Here is a 19,444-nt window from a genome sequence, read left to right as displayed (position 1 = left end):
ATGGCTATGTAATCTGTATTCTAACAAAGCTACCTTGTAACAGAACAGATTTTTAAAATCAGTGAGCAACAAGTTTGATTTTTATTCCTTACAATTAACAGGATAGTTTATAATGGGTGCAAGCATACTATAACACCCCTTCACCACCAAACAAAACAAAGAACAGAATTACCTATTTCGATAAGTTTTTTTTCATTGTTTAGCCAAAGGACTGGTAAAGAAATACATTCAAAAACAATTACTTGGATTATCTTTATTGAAGATTTTTTTTAACCAAAATATAAAGATGACAAACCATACAAACTTCACAAAATTGTGATTTCACATTCTCAGCAAATATTTTGATTACACTGTAACTCTCTTGCAGAGATGGTTTAAACTCTAATTACCATTAATTGTTTTAAGGAATTGTGTTGAAATTGATCATTTCATAATTCCGATACTGCATTGCTGGAAGTTTGTTGTCCTTGATATTTCTTTTTCTTGGATAAAGTAATACAATTCTTATAGCTCATCTTTTCTTCTTGACAGCTTGGTTGCATGTTCTTCCACAAATTTGCTCAAAGATTCAAGGTCTCGCTCACCTTTGTCATATTGAATTGGATTATCTTTATTGTTGCTCGGTGCAAAGTAAATAGTTGGAAAGCCTTCAGTTTTGTATTTATCACTCAGAACGTCATTTGCTGTTGCATCCATCTTTGCAATGATCAGGTTCTCCTCATTTTTGTACATTTTACCTAGCTCCAAGTATACAGGTTCTAATTTTTTGCAGTGCCCACACCAAGGGGCATAGAATTCTATTAGCACATCTTTCTTTTTGTCCATAACTATTTCAGCAAACGTCTTGCCCACCACAACCTTTACTGGACCTTTGTTACTCTTTGGGATTGGTTGCGACTTAATAACAGGCTTTAATTTACCTGAAAGAAAAAAAAGATATGCAAATGGATACAAAAACAACTTGTATTGTTTCTTAAAACATAGGAAAAGTGCTTCAAAAATAGAAGGAAATCATTATTCCGTAGGAGATACAGCAAGAACTACCTTTACAGGCAAGTAGAGTCCCTCAAAAGACCAAATATCAAGATTGTAGCCCACAGCAAAAGTCACTCCAGATAATTGATTGGGCAATCAAGTTCAACTGTTGGGGGAGGGGGGGGGGTCATTGTGGTAGTGTATCCAGCAGCAGCTCCTGAATTAAAGAACTGGAGTTGGATAATCTCCACATCATTCAGGAGGCAGAGTGGATGATCGGAGTTGCAGGGACACCATCACACCAAGGAAACAGGAGGAGGGTAGATGGACAGTCAAGAGAGGGAAAACAAACAGGCAGGCAGGGCAGGGCACCCTGTGGCCATTCCCCTCAATAACAAGTAGTTTACACCACTTTGGATACTGTTGGGGGACATCCTACCAGGTACAAGCCACAGAAATAAAGTCTCTGGCACAGAGTCGGGTCCTGTGGCTAAGAAGGGAAAATAGATGAGCTGCAGTGATAGAGGATTCCATAGTTATGGGGGCAGATAAGAGATTCTGTGAAAGCAATCCCAGATGGTATGTTGCCTCTCTGATCCCAGGGTCCAAGATATCTCAGATTAAGTTCATGGCATTCTCAGGAGGGAGGGTGAGCAGCCAGATATTGTGATCCATGTAGGGACCAATGGCATGGGTAGGAAAGGTGAGGAGGTTCTGCCATGAAAGTTCAGGGAGTTAGGTGCTAGGTTGAAGTACAGGACCTCCAGGATAGTGATCTCAAGATTGCTACCTATGCCATGTGCTAGTGAGGTTAGAAATAGGAGGATAATGCTGCTTAACATGTGGCTAAAGACATGTAGGAGGGAGGACTTCAGGTTTCTGGAATCATTTGGCTCTCTTCCAGCGAAGGTGGAACCTGTTCTGACAGGACAGTTTGCATCTGAACTGGAAGGGACCAATATCCTTCCCAGAAAGTTTGCTAGTGTTGCTCCGGGGGTTTAAATTCATTTGCAGAGGGAGGGGAACCAAGAGTGCCAGAGCAGATAAGAGTGGAGAAGGGAAAAGATGTGAAAATTGCATGCACTGTTCAAAAATCACAGCTTGAATGTGGTAATGATCTCAGGTGCATCTATTTCAATGTAAGGAGTATTGTAGGAAAGGCAGACGAGCTTAATGTGCATTGGCATATGAAATTAGGATATTATGGCTATTAGCGAAACTTGGTTGAAGGAGGGGCAGAACTGGCAGCTCAACATTCCAGGATTCTGTTACTTTAGATGTGTTAGAACAAGGAGGGGAGATGAAAGGGGGAAGAGTGGCATTGGTCATCAGGGAAAATATCACAGCTGTGCTCAAGCAGAAAAGACCAGAGGGCTCATCAACTGAGGCTGTATGGTGGGACAGAGGAACAGGAAAGGTATGACCACACTCATGGGATTGTATTATAAACCACTCAATAGTCAGGAAGAATTGGAGGAACAAATCTGGAGAGAGATAGCAGGCAGCTACAGGAAATACAAGGTTGTGATAGTAGGAGATTTTTATCTTCCCATATTGACTGGGACTCCCATACTATAAAAGGGCAGGATAACTGAGTTTGCTAATGTGTTCAGGAAAGTTTTCCAAATCAATATATTGAGGTACCAACGAGAGAGTGCAATAATGGATCTCCTGTTAGGGAATAAGACAGGACAGGTAACAGAAGAATGTATAGGGGAACATTTTGGGTCCAAGTGATCATAATGCCATTAGTTTCAAGTTAATTATGGAGAAGGATAGATCTGGGCCTCGGGTTGAGATTCCAAATTGGAGAAAGGCTAATCTTGAGGAAATGAGAAAGGATCTAGATGCATGGATTGGGATAAATTGTTTTCGGAGAAGGATGTGTGAGATAAGTAGAGGTCCATCAAAGGTGAAACTGAGAGTACAGAGTTCCTGTCAGAATCAAAAGGCAGTGTTAGAAGGCATAGGAAACCTTGGTTTGAGGGATATTGGGGATCTGGTTCAGTCAAAAAGGTATACAACAGGTATAGGCAATATGGAGCAAATTAGGTACTTGACCATAAAAAAAGCAAGAAAAACAAGAAAGAAATCAAGGCTAAAAGATGAAGTTGCTTTGGCAAACAAAGTGAAGGAAAATCCTAAGGGTTTTTACAAGTATATTAAGAGCAAAAGGATATCAAAAGAGGATTAAAGTGGTCAGTTTTGTATGGAGCTAAATGAGATGGGAGAGGTCTCAAATTATTTTTTCATCAGTATTCACTCAGGAAAAGTTAACATTTAGTTTAATTTAATTACATTCAAGATACAGTACCTTTTTTAAATGCTAGTACAAATTCTCTCAATATATCCGAGTCAAATTCTTCTGGTTCCATTGCATATTTTTTGCCACCTGCATCCAGAATTGCCACATTCACTTCTTCACCACTGTCTCCAAGACCCAAATCATTCAGTTCAGTTGAATAATCTTCTTCATCAGCAATTGCAAAAGTATACTCGGGGAAATCCTTTGCCACCTCTAATATTTTTTTCCTCCAGAACTGTGTAGCTGGCAGAAGAAAAAGACACCATGAATACAGTGGTCAATGTGCAAGTGAACAAAAAGCTGAAGAAACTCCAATGGTTGGCAGAGCAGTTAGTGCAAGGCCTTTACAGCACCAGTGATTGGAACCAGGGTATCCTAGTATCTGCGTGGGTTTTCCCCAAGGACTCCGGTTTCCTCCCACAGTTCAAAGTGTACCAGGGCTTGTAGGTTAATTGGGTGTAATTGGATGGCATGAGCTCGTGGGCCAAAAAGGCCTGTTCCAGTGCTGCATTTTTAAATTTTAAAAATCAAATCATGCTTATTATATACAAATTGTACAAAATCCTCATTTATAAAACTTGACAAAACAAAAATAGCAAATTTATTGTCACACAAATGCAGGAAGAAACAAAACCCAGAGCAAATTAGTGGGGACAGGCAAGTAGAACAAGGACTGAGTTAGTAGTCATACTTGAATTAGAAGTGATGCAACAGGTATTCAATGTAAATAGATTATAGTAAGAAAAAGAATTTTTATTATTGAGGAGCTGGAAAAAAATTGAGATGCCATAAAAAGATGGTCGAGGTAGAGTGGGTGATAACAATGCCTTTAGGAAACAAATAAAAGTACATTTAGGCTGAAAATAAATAAACCAAGGTAGTTTGTATTTGGTGTACAAGTTGACCCCCATTTTTAAACCTCATTTTAAAGGTTTATGGTATATCTGGCATATGAGTCAATTCCAATATTCTGGATGCCAGAGTTGGCCCATTGACAAGTTGACCCCCAAAGATCTCTATGTCAGAGATGGGCCATTGACTGGCGTATACATCACCTCCCAAAGATTGCGTGGAATACTCTGCTGTGCATTGTGTAGAGGTGATTGGCATCATGGAGGGTTCATCAAAACAATGCAACTCACGATGAAAGTATGAAGCAAGTTTTAAATTGAAAATGATCAAAACAATTGAAATGGCGATAAGAGATATGCCAAATGGAAAGGCACCTGTGAAGATGGGTTTTCTATAGAATTTTATAAAACTTATGTTGATATATCTTTTATTTTTAAGGATGCAATACAGCAAATCTATAAAACTTTTCAACTACCTGAATCTTGTTCTAATGCAATAATTACAGTTATACCAAAAAAAATAAAGATCCTTTGCAGGTTTCTTCTTATCGACCAATATCGTTGCTAAATGTAGATTATAAAATTGTAGCTGAAGTTATGGCTAATAGATTAGCTCAATATTTACCTAAAATAATACATAAAGACCAAACAGGATTTATAAAAAATAGATATGCGTCTGATAATATTTTGTGTTTAATTACTTTGATAAATAAATCTAAATTTCAAATGAATTATCCAATAGTGGTTTCATTAGATGCAGAAAAGGCTTTTGATAGAGTGGAATGGAAGTTTTTATTTAAAGTACTTGAGAAGTTTTACTTTGGTTCCTTATTTATTGGATTGATAAAGGCTTTATATAATAGTCCGAAGGCTAGAGTTGCTACCAATGGGCAGATTTCAGAATCTTTTGATTTAACAAGGTCTACTAGACAAGGATGTCCATTGTCACCTGCTTTATTTGCTATAGTTATTGAACCTTTGGCACAATTAATACGTCAAAATGAAAATGTTAAGGGTATGAGAGTTTTGAATGAGGAATACAAGATTAATTTATTTGCTGATGATGTCTTATTATACTTGGTGGATCCTGATATTTCTTTACCAGCAATTCAAGAATCTTTAGAAAATTATGGTCAATTATCAGGTTATAAGGTAAGTTGGGCCAAAAGTGAAATTTTGTCAATTTGTAAAGATGATTACTCAAGATATAAAAATATTACAAATTTGAAGTGGACTAAACAAATTAAATATTTAGGAATTAATGTTAATACAGAATATCAAGATTTATATTCAATTAATCATCTTCCCTTAATAAAAAAAGATTAAATTAGATTTGATTAGGTGGAAGGATTTACCTTTAGGTTTATTAGGAAGGATTAATACTATAAAAATGAATATTTTTTTCTCAGATACAATATTTATTTCAATCAATTCCTTATTTTTTTTATATATATAAAAAAGTTTTTAAGGATTTATATAAAGCAGTTAGAGAATTCTTATGGAAGGGAAAATTTCCGAGGGTAGGAATGAGAAAGTTGATGTGGGATTTTCAATATCATTATGAGGCAACTCAATTTAAATTTCTTAGTGCTCTAATGAATAGTTGGGCAAAGATAGAAATGGCAGTCAGTTTAGAAAAATTTCCACATGAATTTTTGTTTCGATGGAATAAAAATTTATTACGAACTTATAATATACCAATATTGAAACATTTAATGAATTTATGGACAAGTAAACTTAATAAATTGGGGCTTAAAAATAAGTGGTCTGGGCGATTGCCATTATATAATCAACTTGTTCCTTTTAGTCTCCAATATCATTTTAAAACAATGGGAAAGGAAAGGAATAAAAAAATTATCAGATTGTTTTTTCGAAGGATGTTTTTGTTCTTTTGAGGAACTACAAAGGAGATTTGTTATTAGTGGAAACTCTGTATTTGTGTATTATCAGTTAAGATCATTTGTAAAACAGATATGTGGCCGGCATATGATTCTATTGCCTGAAACTAGTTTTGAGAAATATGTGCTTTCAATACCAAAAAAGGGGTATATATCTGATTTATATTGTATTTTACAAGAAAATGAAAGTAAGAAAGATTAGGATAAAGATAAGTTAAAATGGGGAAAAGATTTAGGTTCTACAATAGCTGAAGAAGCCTGGATGGAAATTTGTCAAAATAGTATTCGAAAATTGATTAATGCTAGATTAGCGATGATTAATTATAATTTTATACATCAATTATATTTAACACCAGAGAAATTAAAAAAAATTGGTCTTAGTAAGTTAGATTGTTTTCGCTGTGATCAGACAGCTAATACTTTTTTTTTTTACATACTGTTTGGTTTTGTGATTGATTGCAACAGTTTTGGAAAGGTATTCAATCTATATTTAATAGTTTATATAATATCTATGTTGTATTAGATCCTGATATATTTTTATTAGGGAATATGCAATCATTAATTGACAGGATTAAATGATCATCAGATTTCTTTTATCTATTTAGCCTTAGCAGTGGCCAAGAAATGTATAGCGCTTACTTGGAAAGATAAAATATATTAACTTTGGATAGGTGGTGTTTAGAGATGAAATCCTGTTTAATTATGGAAAAGATATCTTTCTCAATTCAAGATAAGATGTCCTTTTATAAGAAGTGGACTCCATTTGTGATGTTTTAGATTTGATGATTCTTTTTTTTCATTATTATTTTTCTTGTAGGTGAGTGTTGTTTTATATATACAATTTTATTAATTTTACTAACTCTTCACTCTTTATTTTGGGGGGGAAGGGTGGTTTTTTTTTTAATATAGATTTTATTTTTTCTTAGTGGCCATATATGTAGGGTCGGGGTTAGACCGATTTAAATTAGGTCATTAATGTTGCGTTGTGATTATTGGGGGGGATTAGTCAGATTTAAGTTAGGTTACTAATGTTGTATTGTAATTTTATTATTTTATATTTTTATCTTTTCTTTAAATGTAATTTTTCTCTTTATTCTTGTGATAAAATCTTTAAATAAAGTTTTAAAAAAAGAAAATGATCAAAACAGCCAAGAAAAATCAACAACTGCACTGCAAGAGAAATTTGATGTACATGAGAAGTTGGTAAGAGATTGGAGGGAGAAATAAGAGATTTTAAGAAAAATACTGAATCACTCATTGGCCAGAGTTGTTAAATCTTGTTGCAGAATGGGTAGGTCAACAGATGCAACATTGCTACATAGTCACCCGAAATAAAATATTTACGCTGCAGTGGGCAAAGTCACACCCAGACCTCAGTAAAGATTGAGGCTACAGTAGAATGGTGCAACCATTTCAACAGGAAAATCTGGTAATATGACAAAAACAAAAATTGCACAGAAACTAGCAAAAGATCTTGATCATAAAGTTCCAAGTTTTCACCAGTTTATTTTACTTAACCACTAGAAGCATAAGTTTGCATTGGCAAATAGTGAAGACATGAATGAAACCCCTGTGAATAGGCAATAGAACAGTGGAGTGGAAAGGTGTTATAGTGCATGGATGATGGGACAAAAACCCATGGTAATCTTCAAATGCAAAATTAAACCCCAAATTCCCTGCAGGTATTTTTGTACATTTTCATAAAAGGATGGATGGATGAAAATAGTGTAAAACTATGGATAGACAATGTGTGGAACAGGTAGCCAAGCGATTTACACAAAGAACAGTTTGCTGGACTGGGATACGTTTCCTAGTGACTGAACTAAGAGGGCTAAAAGTAGATTATCACAACATAATACTTATATGGCAGTTATTCTGGGTGGGTTGAGGTCTATATTGCAACCTCTCCCTATCTGCTTGAACAAGCTATTCAGAGACCATGTGCATAAGGAATGGAATACTTGAATGCCGAATGCAGAAGTCATTTACAAAAGGAAGGGCAATCTGTGCTGCATCACTTGATGTACTGCGTAATTTTGTGCTCAAAGCATGGGACAAAGTTAGAGACTGATAAAATAGTTCAAAAAGTGTGATATCTCTTGTGCAATTGATGAACTGAAGACTGTTATGGGACACTAATAATGGAGTTGACACTGCTTCATCTGATGCAGACTGAGACCCATAGTATGAGTGTTTAAACAGTGAATGTATGGATGTACTTGCTGCCATCTTTGCCTCAGACAATAATAGCATAGTTATAGAGTGCCACCACCAGAAGGATTCAGAGACAGTATAGCATCTAGGGAATGTTGCATCTTGCAAATGTTCATCTTTAGTAGGTTCAAGCTGAATGCCTTCCCCCGAGGTCTGCATGCGTGTTCTGTTTTCAATGCTGGTAGCTGAGTTGATATATCTAGTTTGAAAAAACCCGTTTCTTTGTTGTAATTAAAGAAACATCACATGGCATCAAAAGTGGAATAAACAGCAAGTTCTGCTGTGCAGAGGAGTGAAAGAAAAAAGTGTGAATAATGAGAAACTGTCAATATCAGCAAAGAAAATATGGAGGGTTTAAAAGATCCTGATGTTGTAAATTGGACTGGAAATATTGACCACGAATGGTGGCTGTTTAAGCAAAGGTTTATGCTTTACCTGCAAATGAGTGGAATCGATATCCAACCAGATACAAGGAAAATTGCAATGCTACTTACCATGGCATGACCTCAAACTCTAGCTTTTCAAGACATTTGTTTTTGCCGAGGCAGAAGACCAGAGCAAATTCAACAAAGTTAGATCTTTTATGAACACTGTTCACCAAAGAAAAATGTTCGAGAGCTACGTCTTGCTCATGCATACAGCTACAGGGAGAGAGCTTTGATACTTTTTAAAAAAGACAAAACTAAATTTTGGACAGCTGCAAGATTCAATGATCCGTGATCAAATTGTGTTTGGGATTATTGATAAAGAGAAGTTGCTGCAAGACCAAGCTTATCTTGGCAGTAACTGAAGATATGCCACACCAGTGAACTAACTGCAGGACAAAAAAGTTTGGTGATAGTGTAAAAGCCAGTGAAAATGAAGACAATCATAGCCAGTGTCTGGACACAAACAAAAAATGACACAGAAATCAAAAGATGGAGACATTCAATTGTAAACAATGTGGCACTAAGCACGCGCCAAAGTCTAACAAGTGCAAAGCAATGTTTTCCAAAAGGAAACTAAAAAGTAAAACTGTACACTTTCAAAAAAATTGCTCTCAGTGATACACTTTTCGTGGATATGGTGGTACAGGAAGTGAAGAGTGTCAAGCTTACAAATGGAACAATTTCCTTTCAAGCTAAACACAGGGGCAAAGGTCAATTTGATCTGAGTGTAACATCAGGGCAATGAAAATAAAGCTATACATCCTTGTAAATTCTGTTCAGCTCAAAGCACACAATAGACAGAGCACTGACATGAGAGGTACATGTAAACTCAAGGTGAAAGTTAAAGAGCACCACTTTAGGTTCACAGTAGTCCCAGATGGACAACATTCACTGCTTGGGTGACAAAGCATGTGAAAACTTAAACCTAGTCAAGAGGGTGCAATCCATTAACAGAGACCATGCACAGAATTACATGGAAAAACTACTGGATCAATTTTGCAACATCTTCAAGAGGTTTGGAGTTCTACCAAAACATCTATAAGATGCAGTTAAAAGAGGACACACAGCCAGTAGTGCATGTTATGAGGCAGGTTCCAGGACCACAACAAAAAGCTCAAGCAGGAACTCAACCAAATGATGGCCTGGGGTGGGGTCAAAGAAAGTGGAGGAACATGTGCACGGACACCAAAAGACAAATGCCAATACAAGGAGGGAACACTATCAGATTCTAACCAGGGAGGAAATTACAAGCGAGTTGGCCAGTGCAAAGTTTTTCACTAAATTGGATGCATCCCAGGATTTCTGGCAAATAAAACTGCATGATGATCGCACAAAATAATACTGTTTGGCCAATAATCCTGTCTGAGAATGTCTTCCTCAGCTTCTACAGTGTTCCACAGGACAACATCAGAGAAGGAATAAATGGTGTATGTGTTTATATAGATGACATGATCATATGGGGATCCACACAAAAACAACAAAAGGCTCAAAGTGGTACAATGCATCCAGAAGTTAAAGAGAAAAAAAATGTCAGTTTGGTGAGAAGGAAATCATCTTTCTGGGAGATAAACTGTCAGAGGCAGGTGTAGTGCCAGACAAGACCAAAGTGAAAGCAATTTGAGATGTCCAGGCCCACTGACCAAAAAAAGTGCCAGGAATGATCAATTTGATTGGTAAATTCATACCAAACCAGTCTTCCAAAACAATGTACTTAAGGAAGCTGTTACAGGACAAAACAAGAATTCAAGAGGACAGAATCACAAGGATGAATGGGGACAACTGAAGACCATTCTAACTACAGAACTAGTAATTTTGACATTCTTTGATGCATCCAGAAAGACGAAAATATCCACAGACGCTTCAAAACATGGAATAGGTGCCGTACTACTTCAGGCTATAGAAGATTGGAGACTAGTAGTATATGCATCAAGGACAATGACAACATCTGAATGTCAATATGTACAGATCAAGAAAGAACGTCTAGGTCTGGTTTATGGACACGATAAATTCCACGTTATTGTCGACCAGCATTCGTGGCAGAGACAGATTACAAGCAATTAATAGCAATAAACAAAAATCTCAGTGAAACTGTGAGAATCCAAAGACCAATGATGAAGCTAAGTTAGTTGATGTATTATACAGGGCAATGACGCAGAGTGAAGCACACAATAAGAGTTCCATAGAGACAGATGTGAACCCGATCACCTAATCTCTTCCCATATCTGACATTAAATCCAAGCAGCTGAAACAGAAAAGGACAGTTCTACAGGTCAAGAATCTGAATGAAGAATGGCTTAGTGGTGAATGTCAGCCATACTACAACATCAGACTGACCCGAGTGTCATCAATGGTTTCTACTCAGACGGAGCAGAATTGTTATTCCTCAATCACTGAAAAGGGTACATGAGTGGTACCTTGGAATTGAAAAACGCAAGAGGGCCAGAACTGCTGTTTATTGGCCATGGATAAATGCTGACATGGATAGGATAGTTTCAATCTGTGAAACCTGTTTGAAGAACTGCACATTTAAAGTTGGTGCTGCTGTTACCTTTGTGTTGAATTTTAAATTGAAAGAACACTATTAATATGCCATGTTTGATTAAACATCAAGGGGATGTATGATAGTGCTAAGACCAGGATATGGAGACAGTGTGTAGCATCTGGGGAACGTTGCACCTCGCAAATGTTGTTGCATCTTTTAGTAGATTCAAGATGGATGCCTTCCCAGGAGGTCTGCATGTACATATTCTACGTCTACCCCTCTTGAGTTTTTAGGTTTCACGACTTGTATGGTAATGAAAGTTTGAGCATACTATTGGAAACTTGGATATCAAAACAAAGCTTCATGGTTTACTCATGTAAATTTTGTGAAGAGTTTAATACAGAACAGTTCAATATCTCAATTCTGATAGAGAAAATGGCCAGTACCAAAATCGCTGCTGAAACTGGTGACAAGATACATATGCATTGGAAATCACAAGAAAGGACTGAAAATTCTGGCTGCAATCTAATCATTTTACAGAAAGGTCTTTGTTTCTCCCCAAATCACCACTTGGGGAAAATGATGGAGTCAATGGCAAAATTCCAGACCTAGGCCTAAAAACCCCTCTATGTAATTGGATCTTGAATTTCCTCACCTCCAGTTGCCAGTGAGGACTGACAATAACATCTCCACAATCTATAAGTACTGGAGCACCAGGGAGCTTCATACTTAACCCCTCGCTCTACACTCATCACCGTGTAACCCGGAATGACAACACCATCTACAAATCTTGCAGATTATACCACAGCAGTAGGTTGTACAAAAAAGGCAACAAGTCAGCATACAGGAGGGAGATTGAAAATTTGGTTGAATGATGTACCAACAACCTCACACGATCACCAAAACCAAGGAGCTGATTGTGGGAAAAACTAGGTGAACAATCCAGTGATCACTGTGAGAAATTAAGATGTGACAAGGGTGAGCAAATGTAAATTCCTGGGAGTTACCCATCTCGGAGGACATTTCCTAGATGCAACACACTAATGACGTTGCGAAGAAAGCATCCCAGCACCTCAACTTTCTCAGGAGTTAAGAGGTTTGTTATGCCTGATATAGGGGCACCAATACCTCTGAGCAGAAGGCCTTGCAAAAGCACAATACGTTGCTGTTGGAGAGCAACAGCAATCATCAAGTATCCACACCCCCCAGGATATACAGTTCTCGCTGCTGTCATCAGGAAAGAGGCTCAGGTGCCAAAAGACTTGTATCACCAGTTCAGGAACAAATGCTTTAACCAGACTTCTAGACCACAAACTCACTCATTTAGGGATTCTTACTTTGCACATTATTACTCAATTTTTTTCTGTATTGCAGTTTGTTTACATTTCTCTTTTCAATCCATTTTTTCGTAGTCTTTTGCACTACCAATAAATAGAAATTCTGTCCATCCTACAGGAGACAGAATCTCAGGGTTGTTTGTGATGTCATACATATGCTCTGACAATAAATCTGCTTTGAGATGCCATTGCTCCACATTTCAAGAGGAATAACAAGATTAGTCCAAGTCAGCATGGATCTACAAAAGAGAAATCATGTTCAACAAATGATCAAGATATTTTTTTTTGAGGATATAACTGGTAGAGTGGACAATAGTGAACCAGTTGATGTAACGCATTTGGAATTTCAAAAGGTTTTCTGCAAGGTATCACAAAAGGATTTGGTGTGCAAAATTAGAGAACATTGTACGAGATAGTATATTGACATGAATGGCTGCAAGAAGTAAATGGTAAAAAATGGTCCTTTTCCGATTGGCAGGCAGTTACTTGTGGTATCACCAGGTTCATGCTGGGACCCCAGCTATTTACATGGAATGTAGTATTCAAGCTTGCCAATTACATTAAACTGGGGTACAATGCAAGCTGCAGGGAAGATTCTAAAGAGGCTGCAGGGTAACTTGGACAGATTTGGAGTGCATGGCTTTCAGTACTAGATAAGATGTGAGGTTATCCACTTTGGAGGCAATAACAGGAAGGCAGAGTTATTAACAGTGACAAAGTAGCAAAAGGAGAGGTGCAACAAGACTTGGGTGTTACGCCACATTGAGTGTTGGAATGCAGGTACAGCAGAGGATAAACCAAATGACACATTACCCTTTCTGATGGAAAATTTTGAATATAGAAGCAGGGAATTACTGCAGTTGTATAGGCCTTCAAAGACAGCTTGAGCACTAGTTTTGGTCTCCTAATCAGAGGAAGGCTATTGAGGGCATGCAGCAAACATTCATCAGATTGATTCCTGGGATGACAGGATTGAAGCATTAAGACTGGACATGAATGGGGAGCGGGGGGAAAAGAGAAAACGAGGACCTAATTTAGACAAAATTCTGACAGACTAGACAGATTAGGCACAGGAAGAATATTCCTGATATGGCAAAGTCCAAAGCTTTTTTTTTGGGTTGCGGGGGGGGGGGGGGGGTCCATAGTCTAAGGATGCAGATGCGGAGAAACTTCTTCACTCAGTTATGAGCTTTTGGATCTTCCTGCTACTTAAAGTTAAGAAGTTAAGGCCAGATTATTATACATGTTCAAAAGGAAGCTGGATGAAGCATTAATGGTTAAAGGGATTATGGGGTATGGAGAGAAAGCAAGAACAGTGTAATGAAGTAATATGATCATATTTAATGACAACGCAGGCTGGAAGTCCAAATTACCGTACTGATTCCTGCACCTATTTTCTAGGATTCTGTCCACCTCCCCTTCTGTAGGGCAATATTTAAAATTAAACATTCAGCATTTTAATAGGTCATTTCGGTCCATGAGCTCATGCTGTCCAATTGCACCCAACTGACTACACCCTCAGTACACTTTGAACAGTGGGAGGAAACTGGATCTCCCGGGAAAACTCACGCAGACACGGGCACAATGTACAAACTCCCTTCAGTCATGTGAATCAAATTATAACAAACATCAAGAATCTACCAATCTACTTGTAAATTCCTTGGCCTGTACTCACCCACACGATAATCAAAACTGAAGTCCACTCCATAGTATACCACAATTAATGGCCGCTTGCTGTATCTTTTTGCTTCATTGCTTTGCTTACGGTGTCCAACTAAAGGCACACTATTATTTGTAATAAAATTTGTCACATCAGATTGAGACATAGTCTCCTGCAATAACAAAGGAAATGTTCACATTTTAATTAATTGGCAAGCATTTTTAAAATGTTAATATTTCAAATAAAGTTTCTATAAAGAAATTGTGGGTGAGGGAAATGGGAAGCATGACACCTTGGAAAACTATCCAAAAAAAATTGATAATTTAAGTTTTATTCTGGTCAAAAAGCAATTTGACTAGAACCATCAAATGGTCAATTATATTCCCCCCCCCCCTCAGGCAACAGAACACAAAATGTTAAGTGCTCCAGGGTTTCCCTGTGTATTAACCTCAGCAATGTTAAACAGGCCAAATAAAATTGAACACAGATGTGTTCTGATTGTAAAGAGAAAAATGGTGGCATCAAGAGACAATGCTTGTGGTGGTTGAATAACCAGTCAAGAGAGTTCAGTAACAGTTTGATAAAATCAAAGCAACATTTACCATAATCGTCAAAGTGCGCATTTTTGGTTCATACTGCGAATTAAATTTTTCAGGCTGCATTATAACTAGCTGTCCTAATGATGCTTTTAAGAAATTTTGTATTTCACTGCTGAAGGTATGATGCAATCTGTAGTCTTCACGGATGGAATTACCTAAAAGAAAAACTTCAATTTATTCTTGTATATTTAACAATATGCATTGCAGATAACCAACAAGATACCTTTTCGTGGATTTTATGACAAAACTCATGACTGACACCATCATAACCTCTTTGGTCACGAGTCCCTTCTTCTCTTGTACCTCCAATTATAAATAAAAGTCACTTTTGACCCTCAGTAACTACAGCTATACTACCAATCGCTATTGGAAGAACATGAGTTTCAAGTCTGTCAGCCTGTTTATGGCTTTCTGGTGATGGCTTGGATCAAATTCAGAGGTCAGAGCCTCTTATTTACAAAGTGATCATTTCAGAACTATATTGCCAGGAGGAAGACATTACTCAATCTTAATAGTTTCAGTAAAGTCCTCTGGTCTTACGAAAGTATGCATTAGTTTCCTCTGGAGTGGTGGGGACATTAAAATTGAATACCTTGGATTATTTAATCAGGGATTTTGATAAAAATGTTAAATGATTATTAAAACATTGAGAGTTCAAAGCACACAAGCTTTGAGCCTTATTCCATATTTGATCCTTCCAAGCAAATCAGTTAATAGTAACTGAAGGGTTTAATATTTAGTTAATTGCCTAATGCTTGCATAGGTAGTTATGGAATAAAATGGATTAGTTTCTTGGTATTTGATATTTTGGTCATCTTTCCCAGTCAAAGTAAAGTTTGCCCATTTTATTTACTGTACCATGAGGTAAATTCATGGACAATTAGGGTCTCCAAAAGGACTCTTGATGCTCTCTCTTACTCCAAGGGGCATTGGATAATACTAATGGCCACTCTTTGCTTGCTTCACAGTAGGCATAAGGTAAGTTAGTGTAATACAATAAAATTTGCATTATCTGGAATTGAAGCAACTGGCAAAGACAGGAAATAAATTGAATCAATAAGAATATATTTAAAAAATAAGTTTAAAATTGTAAAAGCAAGTGCTCTCAGAAGCAAGACATCAACCTTTGGTGAAGGTGGGAGCAAATATTCAGCCAGCAGAGTGCTGTGAACAAAATAGTTTCATCCAGGAAGAAGAGCTTTTCTCATAGCAGCTGTTTAAATAAAGTAGTGTTTCAATAAAATGGTGGTGTCCAGAATGAGCTGGTTGATGCTAATCACTGCTGGGGATGACTCTCTTTAAGTTCTTCCTTATCCCTGCTTAGTAAGAGTCTTTATTACTATATTATTAAGTATAGAAGTAAGGCTTTATTGGTAAACTTGGGGAGAGGATTAATTTAGGGAATTATCTATAATGTCATTCTTAATCTTTTAGGTGGCACCATGGAGATACAGCAACAGCAAACGTTTTCAAAGAATATGCAAGTATATGAAGTTTGTTCAGTGCAAGCACAGTATAGTATTTGTATCTTTTGAACTATTTATTCTTAATGCAGATGTATGATAGTCACTAAAAAGAGTCTCATGCAACCAGAAAATCCACATATCTAGCAATCCCCACAGGTTGCAGATACTGGGGTTTTACACTATTACATTTGCTGTTTTATTATATGCAAAGGAATCTTGAGATATGCAACCACAGATGTATACAAAACATTGTTTCCTTTGTAGAACAAACTTTTAAGCAGATACCTGCAGCTGTGGTCAAGAACCACATCAATAAAGTATCTTGTCACTTTTATTAGGTTTCACAGGCAGGAATATCTGTTTATTTTGTGATGCAGTATGTTATGATGCAGAGTTTTGCCACAAGCCTTCCAGACTTCTGGGGGGATTCCATCCATACCTGCTGCTTTGCCACTTTTCAGTTGTTCGATTGCCTTATATGTCTCATCCAGGGTGGGAACCTCATCCAGCTCTAGCCTTAGGGGCTGTTGAGGGAGCTGGAGCAGGGCGGAATCTTGGACTGAGCGGTTGGCACTGAAAAGAGAATGGAAGTGTTCTGACCATCGGTTGAGGATGGAGATCTTGTCGCTGAGGAGGACTTTGCCATCTGAGCTGCGCAGTGGGCTTTGGACTTGGGGTGAGGGGCCGTACACAGCCTTTAGAGCCTCGTAGAAACCCCTGAAGTCGCCAATGTCCGCGCTGAGCTGGGTTCGTTTGGCGAGGCTAGTCCACCACTCATTTTGGATCTCCCGGAGTTTGCGCTGAAGATGGCTGCATGCGCGACGGAAGGCTTGTTTCTTCTCTGGACAGGACGGCTTTGTAAGTTGAGCCTGGTGGGCAGCTCGCTTCTTTGCCAGCAGCTCCTGGATTTCCTGGCTGTTATCGTCAAACCAGTCCTTGTTTTTCCTGGAGGAGAAGCCCAGTACCTCTTCAGTGGATTGCAGTATGGTAGTCTTCAACTGATCCCAGAGGGTTTCAGGGGACGGGTCCGTGAGGCGGGTTGCATCGTCGAGCTTTGCTTTGAGGTTTGCCTGGAAGTTTCCTCTCGCTTCGTCTGACTGCAGGTTTCCAACATTGAACCTCTTTCTGGGGCTTTATTGTTCCTGGGCTTTGGCTTGAAGTGAAGGTTGAGCTTGCAGCGAACCAGCCGGTGGTCAGTGTGGCATTCCGCGCTAGGCATGACCCTGGTGTGGAGCACATCTCGTTTGTCACTTCCTCGCACCAGGATATAGTCCAGGAGGTGCCAGTGTTTGGATCGGGGATGCATCCAGGTGGTCTTAAGTCTGTCCCTCTGCTGAAAAAGGGTGTTTGTAATGACAAGCCGCTGTTCTGCGCAGAGCTCCAACAGGAGGCGCCCATTGTCGTTGCACTTGCCGACGCCATGCTTGCCCAGGATTCCTGGCCAGGTTTCTGAGTCTTTGCCGACACGAGCGTTGAACTGCATGAGTTTTTCAAGCTTTGTTGGGACCAAGGTAAACTGCCTCAGGATCTTCGTGATGCCACCATCATCACCCTGTACAAAAACAAAGGAGAGAAATCAGACTGCTCAAACTACAGGGGAATCACGTTGCTCTCCATTGCAGGCAAAATCTTCGCTAGGATTCTACTAAATAGAATAATACCTAGTGTCGCCGAGAATATTCTCCCAGAATCACAGTGCGGCTTTCGTGCAAACAGAGGAACTACTGACATGGTCATTGCCCTCAGACAGCTCCAAGAAAAGTGCAGAGAACAAAACAAAGGACTCTACATCACCTTTGTTGACCTCACCAAAGCCTTCGACACCGTGAGCAGGAAAGGGCTTTGGCAAATACTAGAGCGCATCGGATGTCCCCCAAAGTTCCTCAACATGATTATCCAACTGCACGAAAACCAACAAGGTCGGGTCAGATAAGGCAATGAGCTCTCTGAACCCTTCTCCATCAACAATGGCGTGAAGCAAGGCTGTGTTCTCGCACCAACCCTCTTTTCAATCTTCTTCAGCATGATGCTGAACCAAGCCATGAAAGACCCCAACAATGAAGACGCTGTTTACATCCGGTACCGCACGGATGGCAGTCTCTTCAATCTGAGGCGCCTGCAAGCTCACACCAAGACACAAGAGAAACTTGTCCGTGAACTACTCTTTGCAGACGATGCCGCTTTAGTTGCCCATTCAGAGCCAGCTCTTCAGCGCTTGACGTCCTGCTTTGCAGAAACTGCCAAAATGTTTGGCCTGGAAGTCAGCCTGAAGAAAACTGAGGTCCTCCATCAGCCAGCTCCCCACCATGACTACCAGCCCCCCCACATCTCCATCGGGCACACAAAACTCAAAACGGTCAACCAGCTATCTCGGCTGCACCATTTCATCAGATGCAAGGATCGACGATGAGATAGACAACAGACTCGCCAAGGCAAATAGCGCCTTTGGAAGACTACACAAAAGAGTCTGGAAAAACAACCAACTGAAAAACCTCACAAAGATAAGCATATACAGAGCAGTTGTCATACCCACACTCCTGTTCGGCTCCGAATCATGGGTCCTCTACCGGCACCACCTACGGCTCCTAGAACGCTTCCACCAGCGTTGTCTCCGCTCCATCCTCAACATCCATTGGAGCGCTTACATCCCTAACGTCGAAGTACTCGAGATGGCAGAGGTCGACAGCATCGAGTCCACGCTGCTGAAGATCCAGCTGCGCTGGATGGGTCACGTCTCCAGAATGGAGGACCATCGCCTTCCCAAGATCGTGTTATATGGCGAGCTCTCCACTGGCCACCGTGACAGAGGTGCACCAAAGAAAAGGTACAAGGACTGCCTAAAGAAATCTCTTGGTGCCTGCCACATTGACCACCGCCAGTGGGCTGATAACACCTCAAACCGTGCATCTTGGCGCCTCACAGTTTGGCGGGCAGCAACCTCCTTTGAAGAAGACCGCAGAGCCCACCTCACTGACAAAAGGCAAAGGAGGAAAAACCCAACACCAACCAACCAATTTTCCCCCGCAACCGCGTCTGCCTGTTCCGCATCGGACTTGTCAGCCACAAACGAGCCTGCAGCTGACGTGGACTTTTTACCCCCTCCATAAATCTTCGTCCGCGAAGTCAAACCAAAGAAGATGTTATGATGTACTACCTAGTTTTTTTTTTTGGGGGGGGGAAAATAGGGGAAGGAAATCTAGCAGTAAAAAGAAAACTTCTTCAGTTATCC

The 19,444-nt window shown here is 39.1% G+C and overlaps 1 protein-coding gene across 1 annotated transcript in view; it reads right to left on the bottom strand.

The window, feature by feature from the left end:
* Window positions 1-238: 238 nt before the first annotated feature.
* pdia4 (protein disulfide isomerase family A, member 4) overlaps window positions 239-19,444 on the bottom strand; it is a 37,522-nt gene continuing 18,316 nt past the window's right edge. Inside the window, exons 7-10 of the mRNA XM_069912403.1 lie at window positions 14,753-14,904; window positions 14,166-14,322; window positions 3,290-3,523; window positions 239-920 (exon numbers count right to left, since the gene is read on the bottom strand). Coding sequence (XP_069768504.1) covers window positions 505-920; window positions 3,290-3,523; window positions 14,166-14,322; window positions 14,753-14,904 — 959 coding nt within the window. The 3' untranslated portion in view covers window positions 239-504. The remainder of the gene's footprint in view (window positions 921-3,289; window positions 3,524-14,165; window positions 14,323-14,752; window positions 14,905-19,444) is intronic.

Source organism: Narcine bancroftii, chromosome 1 (genome assembly GCF_036971445.1).
Source record: "Narcine bancroftii isolate sNarBan1 chromosome 1, sNarBan1.hap1, whole genome shotgun sequence".
In the NCBI taxonomy this organism is placed as follows: domain Eukaryota; kingdom Metazoa; phylum Chordata; class Chondrichthyes; order Torpediniformes; family Narcinidae; genus Narcine; species Narcine bancroftii.
Note: the sequence above shows the minus strand (reverse complement) of the source record. Positions and strands in the feature narration are given on the sequence as shown.